The 10,126-nt window shown below is 48.3% G+C and overlaps 1 protein-coding gene and 1 long non-coding RNA gene across 2 annotated transcripts in view; one reads left to right on the top strand and one right to left on the bottom strand.

Moving 5' to 3' along the window:
* Positions 1-290: 290 nt before the first annotated feature.
* The window catches only part of LZTFL1 (leucine zipper transcription factor like 1), a 14,056-nt gene continuing 4,220 nt past the window's right edge, over positions 291-10,126 (top strand). Inside the window, exons 1-7 of the mRNA XM_059389555.1 lie at positions 291-373; positions 2,418-2,542; positions 5,380-5,574; positions 5,849-5,909; positions 7,045-7,116; positions 8,734-8,799; positions 8,886-8,963. Coding sequence (XP_059245538.1) covers positions 371-373; positions 2,418-2,542; positions 5,380-5,574; positions 5,849-5,909; positions 7,045-7,116; positions 8,734-8,799; positions 8,886-8,963 — 600 coding nt within the window. The 5' untranslated portion in view covers positions 291-370. The remainder of the gene's footprint in view (positions 374-2,417; positions 2,543-5,379; positions 5,575-5,848; positions 5,910-7,044; positions 7,117-8,733; positions 8,800-8,885; positions 8,964-10,126) is intronic.
* Positions 9,127-10,126, bottom strand: part of LOC132011245 (uncharacterized) — a 25,928-nt gene continuing 24,928 nt past the window's right edge. The window contains exon 3 of the long non-coding RNA XR_009402347.1: positions 9,127-9,243. This is a non-coding gene — a long non-coding RNA (uncharacterized LOC132011245). The remainder of the gene's footprint in view (positions 9,244-10,126) is intronic.

Genomic DNA, 10,126 nt, shown 5'->3' with positions numbered 1-10,126 from the left:
AACTCCGACGCTCCAGAGCGCCCCTGATCGTGAGGGTCCAGGCGGCCTCTCCTCTCCGGTTACTATCGGCAACGGAGGCCGGCTCCCAAAGTCGGCGTGGCGCAGATAGGTGGGACTTCCGGCTCTGGAAACCAGTGCGCATGCGGCGGTGGGCCGGTTACGCTGTACTTCCTGTCGCGTGATCGTGAGGGCCAATAAAAGTGCAGCACTCAGGGTCACGTGCCTCCGTTCCCATTAGCAACCGGAGGCTTCTAAACAAGTTGCCCTCCCTCCGCATCTTCCGCGGCCCAACCACCCGCGGCGACCCGGGGCTTGGCGGGGCTCCGCCTGGCCTCTCGGGCTCCTCTGGGCTGCGACTCTCGCCGCCGCCATGGTGAGTAGCCGGCCGGGAGCCACAGCGCGCGGAGGAGATGCGGAGCGGGGCCGAGGGAGGGCGTGGCTGCGTGAGCCCGCTCACGGGCCTCCCGGCTGGTCCCCAGAGTTCAGTTGACCTCGGCCGCAGCCCCTCCTGCAGACGAGCAGCCTCTCTCCGTCGCGTGGCGCCGCGTCCTTCCTCGCTCCCGCCTGGGACCAGTGGCCCAGGTCACACCTCGAGGGAGCTGGAGGGAAAGGTCTTCTGCAGAAGGCGCAGGGCAGGCTTCTCTGTTCCTAAAACTCCCCAAGTTTCTGAAGACACACGCAGGCACACCATTTGGCGGCCTGAACAGTCATGTAGGATAACGAGTTGAGGAGGGAGAACGTGGTGGAATCTGGCTTTCCGGTGTGAGAGCGACATTAAAGAGTCCACACCGTCCACTTGACAGCCCAGGACACTTGAAGGATTCTTCTTTTGTTTGGACCTGTTCAGAAGAGGCTAGTTGTCCCGTGTGCTAAAATATATACATGCATCCTTCCAGCGGATATAGGATGTCAGCTTAAATAGCAGCCCTACTTAGAGCCGTGCACAGTGTTCAGAAAAAGGGCTGAAACCCGAGTTGGGGCACCATTGAAATGGGCCACTGAAAGACGTCAGCAATGAAATGAATTTAACATTGTGGGTCAGCTGTACTCAAGTTAAAAAATAAGTAAAAGCTCCCAGGTAATCATAAAAGAAGTTGCTAGTGAGCTTTACAAAAGCAATTTGAGCACCATATGGGTTTAAGGACTAGGGGAATAGCATGGGGATAGCAACACTAGAAAGGGCGTGGAGAAATGCAAGGGTAGCTTTAGAGATTCTCAGGTTTGAGGCTTTTTGGGTTTAAGCATGAATAAAGTTTGTATATATAGCGTTCCCCATAGTCTGAGGGAAGAAGAAACCTGTGGAATGTTGAGAGGGGAAAATAATTGGTTAATCAAGTTCTCCAGGAGTCTGAAAGAGAACCAATTAAGGCCTGATGAAGAAGTGACCTTCAAAAGGAAGAACGCTTTTAAGTTCATCTGTTGGCACATATCTATTGTTTGGAGGCACTTGCTTAGTACTGGGAATGGGGTTACCTCGGGGAACAGGGTGGGCAGGGTCCTGGCCTATAGAGACATACGTCCTAAGGAAATCGAGTCTGCAGAGAGGAGGTGTGTGGCTGCAGAAGGGCCACTGTGAGCGACTTGGGAGTTGAAGGAGATCATGCCTGATGGCTAGCCTTGGTGTTGGAGGCATCCCAACCCTGTGTGTCCACAGTGATAAGCCTGAAAAAGGCTTGGAAGTTAGATCTTGGTCTCCTGTAGGAAGGCTATGATAAATGATAGATCATTATTCCTAAAATAAAGATCATTGCTGACTCATTTAGTCCCTGCATTAGATGTTCAATGGCATGATGTCCTTTTCAGCATAGCTATAAAATGAAAACTTCATTGATCTCTAGCTCATAGTTGTCAGACTCTCTGTTGGTTTAAAATAAAGACCCAATTACTGTCTGTTTCAAAACCAGATATATTTTTTAAAGCTCTATTAGCTAGGGTAAGGTTAAGTTGGTGTAGTAAATATTAAAAAAAAAAAAAACACCAAAAACAAAAACAGTGGCTTAAAGAATGCAGAAGTGTATTTTGCTCACTTAACAGCCATCTCACTAGTTATCTGAGGTCTGTAGGTCAGTGCTACTCCACAAAATCAGGAATGCCGGTCTCTTTCATCCTGCTATTTGCCCGACCCCTCCAGAGAAATATGTATGACAAAGACATGCCCACATCATAAGGCTCAGGCTTTGAAGATGGCCCACGTCTCTTCTGCTCACATCCGTTACTGAGCAGTAGTTACGTGACCAGACCTGGCTGCGGGAAGAGCCGAGAAGCATCACCTAGTTGGGCGGCCATTTACCCAGGAAGAAGCAAAGAACAAAATTTGGTGGATATCTAGCAATCGCTACACTGGATATCTTGTAAATTTTCATTGTTGGCTCCTTTGTCACATCTTCAAGACTAACGATTACTTCTCTCTGTTTTAGGCAGAGTTGGGCCTAAACGAGCACCATCAAAATGAAGTTATCAATTACATGCGTTTTGCTCGTTCAAAAAGAGGCCTGAGACTCAAAACTGTAGATTCCTGCTTCCAGGACCTCAAGGAGAGCAGGTATCAGAGGACTTTTAAGGAAACCCAGAGGGAAACATGGATCCTTTCTGGGAGCCGTAGTGGGGATGCTGTAGCAGAGACCGCACAGACCGTGGCTGAGATTACTGTGATCAGTTACTCACTGAGAGTAGCTACACCACGCCTTGTGGATATGTGAAATTCAAGAAAGTGGGTTGTGGTGGGAGGAATCTATTACTAGATATACACCCGTTAAAATTACGAGATTGCAAAAGTTTCAGAAGAGCCCTCAGGAAGTAGTGAAATGCATGTAGGTTAGTGATCGCCTTGTTGTATTAAAGATCCCAGAACTTTAATTACCGGAGTTATTAATGAAAGAATTAGAGTCGTAAGCTATGACAGCAAGAAAACCCATACATAGTTCATACTGAAGAATTAGAAGGGGGTAAAATAGCAGAAGACCCTGAAAAACCATTAACTAACAGAAATTATTAGTAGATGATAACTTGTTGTGTTGAACCCGTCATTCAATATAATGAAGTCCGTAGAAAATGCATGTTTGATCTAGAGAAAAACAGGGGAATCAGCGAAAGAAAAGGACTAAGTAATAAAGAGACATACGACTACTTGGGGGTCAGACTTTGGCACAGTTAAATGTCCGATGAGGTGGAAATGCCCAAGGCCTCCACGTGAGTGCTGAGTGTCACAAAGCCGTGCTCCGCACTCGGTAATAGACAGTGTCAGCTCTAGGCCATTACCGAATATAATATGGTCGGCTGGTTTCCTAACCCCCAGCTGATGAAAGCAGCAGGTTCACTGGCCCAACTATGAGCCAGAAGAAGTACTTCAGTACTAACTTTATACATCGAGTACCTTAATTGTTCAAAGTCATGAACTTGGGTTGCAAAAAAAAAAAAGTTGAAGCAGGAAGATTGTTAATATATTGAATAAAGACTTTCATCAAAAATAGTTAAAGTTTGGGTTTTTTTTTTTAAGATTTTATTTATTTATTTGACAGAGAGAGATCACAAGTAGGCAGAAAGGCAGGCAGAGAGAGAGGAGGAAGCAGGCTCCCCACCGAGCAGAGAGCCAGATGCGGGGCTTGATCCCAGGACCCTGAGATCATGACCCGAGCCGAAGGCAGCGGCTTAACCCACTGAGCCACCCAGGTGCCCCAAAGTTTTGGGTTTTTTTAGACTGGTTAAAATCAGGCTAAATGAAACGCTGAAGAATGGTAAATCGAATACTGTTCACTTGGGTATAGTATAACTCTGGTAAGATTTTGTGGCCCCTGTCTTCATTATGTCCTTCTGGAAGTGAGGAAGAAAAACTGGGGCTGGGGGCCTTGCTCCTTATTTCCTGAGCAGCTAGAAGTGGGTCAGAACTGGGGGCAGGGCAGGGTGGGGTGAGACTTGGTGGGGGTAGGCGGGGAGGGGAGAGGCCCTTTTACTGCTGAACTTCCCTTGGAAGTAGGAGCCATGTGCAGTTGCTTTCTTGGGATTCAGCTGTCAGGCATGTTAACTGAGATTGCTGGAAATGATTGTGGGTCTGAGTCACCCCACTCCCTGCAGGACCAGCGGCTTACCACCTCCAAGCCTGCGCTCCCGTCTGTAAAGTGAGGGGGTTGAAGAACATGGCTCTGAACTTCCCTCCCAGGTTCCATAGTGTAATGGTTAGCACTCTGGACTCTGAACTTCCCTCCAAACCCAAACACGCTCTGTGCAAGAGTAGGTTTAATGCTACTGGTGATGTGATGGGTGGTCAGTGCTCAGAGGAGCTTTTTTTTTTTTTAATTCAATTAATTAACATGTTGTACTATTAGTTTCAGAGGTCGAGGTCAGTGATTCATCAGTTGCACATAACCCCCAGTGGTCATTACATCATGAGCCCTCCTTAATCCCCATCACCCAATTACCCGCTCCCTCACCCCTCACCCCTCCAGCTACCTTCAGTTTGTTTCCTGTCTGTGGTTAAGAGTCCATTATGGTTTGTCTCCCGCTCTGATTCCATCTTGTTTCATTTTTTCCTCTCTTCCACTGCGATCCTCTGTTTTGTTTCTTAAATTCCCCGTATGAGTGAAATCATACGGTAATTGTCATTCTCAGAGGAGCTTTTTTTTTTTTTTTTTTTAAGATTATTTATTTATTTATTTATTTGACAGAGAGAGATCACAAGCAGGCAGAAAGGCAGGCAGAGAGAGAGGAGGAAGCAGGCTCCCTTCTGAGCAGAGAGCCCGATGTGGGACTCGATCCCAGGACCCTGAGATCATGACCTGAGCCGAAGGCAGTGGCTTAACCCACTGAGCCACCCAGGCGCCCTCAGAGGAGCTTTAACTAAGAGAAGTCGGTTTCTTTTTCATTGGGGCCTAGATGCTAAGAGAAGCAACATGTAATTGACCGCTGATTTTCTTACACTCATTTACTCTCATGTGGGTAGTTCATACAATTATTGAAATGCTAAACAAATAATAGAAAGAAAAGAGAAACAACACCTTCCAGATGACTTTTGAAACCACTAAATGGGCTAAGACTAATTTTAGCAGAGATCAAAGTAGAAAAAATTTTAAACTGAAAAACTAAAGAAAAGCGTGAATGTTTGGGGGACTATTTGCGACTATGGACCTCGTATTAGAGGATGTGCTCGTCCACTGCATGATCATTTAAGTAGACCTCAAAGATTACCCGAGCTTAGAAGAAAACTAACTGAGCTTGAATTATTTTTAGTGTGTCTTATTAAGAAAGAAGATCGTTCCCAGAGAGATTTCCACTATAACCCTTGAACCCTTCCGATGACGTGAATGTGGGTTTCTTAATTTTGTTGTATTTGATAAACAGTCTGGGTTGTTTCTCCTGAAGCCTGGGACTGTGGCTGTTTTTCAGGCTGGTGGAGGAGACCTTCACTGTAGACGAGGTCTCCGAGGTCCTGAGCGGGCTGCAGGCTGTGGTCTACAGCGAGGTGGAGTCTGAGCTCATCAACACAGCCCACACCAACGTCCTGCTCCTGCGGCAGCTCTTCTCCCAGGCTGAGAAGTGGTACCTCAAGCTACAGACTGATATCTCTGAACTTGAAAACAGGTACCCACATCTGTACCTGCAGTTAGGGTAGGAGGGGCCCCGGCAGGATCTCAAAAGTTAGCGAACGCCTTTGCCGCTTCTTAAGACTGGCGTGGGAGGAGCAGCAACAAAGCATCTGGTCACCGAGTGGTCTCTTAGGTGCAGGAGGCTGGAATATTCCAGTTTGCATCTGCCCTGTGGTAGTAGATCGGGACCAGTGATTTTATTTTTCTGGGTGTGTGGTCCAGATCTAGTCTAAATGAACTTTTTTTTCATATTTGTTTTTATCTTCAAGAGAATTATTGGAACAAGTTGCAGAATTTGAAAAAGCAGAATTTACATCTTCCAATAAAAAGGTAATTTTTGGTCATTCTGAGTTCATTTCTGAACAGCCGGTATTTCAAATCCTGAAGTTGCGCAGAGCAGTCAGGGGTGAAAGTGAAAACCATCAAGGAAGAGCCTTCAGTTCAAGAGCAAACCTCACAGATTGCCTCGTATTTTCAGGCAAAAAAAAAAAGGAACATTTTGGAAGGAACTCTGGAAACCTGCTTCAGTCTCCTCTTGCTCACTTGTGTGTGCTCTCTCTGACACACACACACACACACACACACCCCCCCCCCCCCCCCCCCCCCCCCCCCCCACCCCATCACAGTCCATCTTACTCCCCGCCCTATAAACTCTTCACTGGGTTGACGCTCAGCACGGGCGTCGGTCCTGGCCCTATCTCTCCCGCCGGGTGACCTTGAACAGGTTGCCTCCGTCACTGAGCCCTGTTTTCCCCATCTGTTAAGTGGACACAGTCCTTGCCGTGACTCTTGACCTGCTTCTCTTTTCAAACATTGTCATCGTTTGCAGTGACCACCTCACACGGCGTCGGGCAGGCGCCCCGCAAACGCTCCCTGGTGTCCGAGTGAGAGAAACGGTGCTGACATGAGCCCATGAACAGACACGTAAAACACAATTTTCCAGTGATTCACTTGGAACATAATTCTGGCTAAGAAATGTCTGGGGCGGAGGGTGTGGATTCACCTGTTTTTAATGCATCTCGCTGAACGGCCGCAGTATTTGCGGCAAGTTACTCCTCACCCGCGGGGTAGCCACACGTGACCATTTTCCCCGACGCAGGTTCAGGCAGAAGTCTGTTCCAACCCCCACATGTTAAAACTCCCGTCTCTAGAGGCTGGCGTCTGTATCTGCTCTGGTTTCCAGCACCTTCCATCCTGCCTTTCTTCCCTCCTTTCCCTTCCATCTGAATTTATTTAAAAGGATTTGGGGAGGACAGGTTCCCTCACATCGCTAATCTGTTTGGAGCACTGCAGGGCAGGCACTGCCCTAGTCACTGGGGTGTGGCAGAGAACCAAACCTACAAAACCCCCCGCCCTGTGGAGTTGGCACCCCCATGGATATGCTTCTACAGTGTTTTTTGCTTAGAATGTGCAAGTGTTGAGTGATTACATGTGATTTTGGTTTGATTTCTGTATTTTGGGTCAGCCCATCGTAGAGACCATGAAGCCCAAACTCGCTCCACTTAATGAGGGCGGAAGCACGGAACTCCTGAACAAGGTAATGTCCTCGTGGCAAGAAAGCCAGACCCTCTCCCTCGGCCCTCTCACGGCCTGCACAGCTGGAGGGTGGGGAAACTGAGGGAGGAGGTGGCGCATTCGGGCCGCGGTCCACTGAGGGTGCTCAGTCCACTGTAGTCGTTCTGCTTCGTGGTGCCATGGGCCAGAAGAGGGCACTCACCTTCCAGAAAGTCTGAAGCAGCTCTTAATTTCATCATTTTGTGGTGACACGAAGGGCATGGCGTTTTGGACAGTGTTTTATTAATGGACATTTGAAGTTTATGATCTACAATAGCAAGGATGGGGTTTTGAATTAGGAGGTTTATAAAAGTTAACTACCAATATACAAGTATTTGTCATGGCTCCTGTATTCTCAACATTGTGCCAGATGTTATTAGATGAAAAGCAGTATAATACGGAGTCTTTTGTCCTCAAAAACCTTATCGTTTCATTGAGCAGGGAGAATTAATATTCTGGAAGCGGGATTGCTACCCGTCTGCCCAGGGTGGCTGAGAAGACACAGTTCACGTGGATGAGAGCAGCAGAGGACAGACTTTGGGGGGAGGTGGTCCCTGAGCTGGGCTGAAGGCTGAAGACGGATGAAATTGTCAGAGGGAAGAAGGGGGCATGGCAGACAGGGCAGTGGCATGGGCAGCTGTGAGAGGCAGAAAGAAGAGTGCCGTGACTTGGCACAGAGTCCATGCTCTCTGACAGGGCCGATGTGTATGTTGGAGCTCCAGGAGGCAGGGGACTGGGCTCACAGCTGACTCTCGTGATGGAGCTGCTTGGAGCAAAGGCCTGAGGCCTCAGGTCAGGCAGAAGCATCTAGGGTCTTGGGCAGAGTGTGGCACTGATAGAGACTGTGTTTTAGGATAAGTACCTGTGGCAGGCTGTGTCAGCTGGGAAAAGACCCAAGAGTGGCAGGATCAGCTGGTGAGAGGTGGGACAAGAGGGCTGAGGACAGAGGCCTGAAGGGAGCCTGAGAGACCGGGGAAGAGGCTTAGAGCCGCAGGTGACGCACCGGTGTGGAGACCAGTGGGCTGGGTGGGACAAGAATCACACCAGTGACCAGAACACGCAGGTGTTCGAGCTCTTCTAGAATTTCAACTTAATTTTGGGGGCTCCTGGGTGGCTCAGTCGGTTAAGTGGCTGCCTTCGGCTCAGGTCATGATCCCAGTGTCCTGTGATCCAGCCCCACGTTGGGCTCTCTGCTCAACGGGGAGCCTGCTTCTCCCTCTGCCTCTGCCTCTCTCTCTGCTTACTTGTTCTCGTTCTCTCTCTCTCTCTGCCAAACAAATAAATAAACAAACAAACTTAAATTTTGCAATTCAATTTTGAGGTGAAACACTTTCAAGTATTAAAAATACCACAGTTAAAATAATAAACCTGAATTGGGGCACCTGGGTGGCTCAGTGGGTTGAGCCTCTGCCTTCGGCTTGGGTCATGATCCCAGGGTACTGGGATCAAGCCCTGCATCAGGCTCTCTGCTCAGCAGGGAGCCTGCTTCCCCTCTGTCTCTGTCTGCCTCTCTGCCTACTTGTGATCTCTGTCTGTCAAATAAATTAAAATCTTTTTTAAAAAATCAAAAAAAATAATAAACCTGAATTTACCCACAAAGGAAATTTCCAGACTTCAAGAAGAGAACGAGAAATTGAAGTCAAGGCTGAAGACCATTGAAATGCAGGTAACTGAGAAGTACTTTGACAAAAATATTGGAAGCATTGCCTACGGACTGAATATTGAATGTGTGTTGTTTAAATCTGATTATAGGCAACGCATGCATTAGATGAGAAGTCACGGCTAGAAAGAGCACTGCAGGATCTACAGCTCGACCAGGGAAATCAAAAGGTGAGAGAAGTTTTAAAGGTAGACAGTTGGTCACCTGAAAATGATAGGGCATTGCATATCAATTATACTTTAATTTTTTTTTAAATGTGTAATCAACTTTTAGCTTTCTTTTTCACATTTTTCAAGTAGAATAAAGTTACAAACTTAATATGAAGTGTTGAGGGGCGCCTGGGTGGCTCAGTTGGGCGTCCGACTCTTGATCTCACTCAGGTCTTGATCTCAAGGTCATGAGTCCGAGCCTTGCCTTGGGCTGCACAGTGGGCTCCACAAGGGCATGGAGCTACTTAAAAAGAAGAAGTCTTAGTTACTGTTTGTTATGGCCCTTCCCTTCCACTCCCTGAGAAGGGTGCCGCTGTTGTCCTGCCTCGGGACACCCCCGTCCAGGAAAGGCTGGGGTGAGGGGTTTCGCCGGGGCAGGGACACAGCTCACATGTTCCCCATGTCCCCAGAGCCCCCTAGCACACAGATATGCTGAAGTTTTAAGTTCCTCCCCCTTTTACCTTGACATTGCACTTACAGTGGGGGGAAAGGAGGTGAAGAAAGAAAGACCTTTTAGTTCATTGGATGTGTGTTTGGTTTTGTTATGCAGAGCTCATTATTAGTGAAGTCGGCCTTGGGTGAGTATGACAAAAGAGAATGAATTTACGGGGTCTGCATCTTCACATCCCCCATGTCTGGCGGGGCTCGTGTGATGCGCTGAAACACAGGGCTGGGTCTCCGGGCCTGTCTCGGTGGGTCAGTGAGGCTCGCTCCCGCTGTGGGAAGTTCGCACAGACAGAGTTCTGTCTCCCGTGGCCTTCCCATCGGCACCAGATGCTGGAACAGACTTCCTGTCCCCAGGCCATGTAAGTGGCTTTGCAGGGTGGCTCTGGCTTTTCCCGTGGTTGTACTATCCTTGCCTGTGTCTGCTAAACACTCCCCAGACTGACTTTGCTAGACTTCTATTGTTAACACGTTTTTTTTTTTATTTTTTTAAGATTTTATTTATTTGTCAGAGAGCCGGGCGCCTGGGTGGCTCAGTGGGTTAAGCCGCTGCCTTCGGCTCGGGTCATGATCTCAGGGTCCTGGGATCGAGTCCCGCATCGGGCTCTCTGCTCCGCAGGGAGCCTGCTTCCTCCTCTCTCTCTCTGCCTGCCTCTCTGCCTACTTGTGATCTCTCTCAG

This window comes from Mustela nigripes, chromosome 2 (assembly GCF_022355385.1).
Source record: "Mustela nigripes isolate SB6536 chromosome 2, MUSNIG.SB6536, whole genome shotgun sequence".
Classification (NCBI taxonomy): domain Eukaryota; kingdom Metazoa; phylum Chordata; class Mammalia; order Carnivora; family Mustelidae; genus Mustela; species Mustela nigripes.
This window is presented reverse-complemented; position numbering and strand designations above follow the sequence as displayed.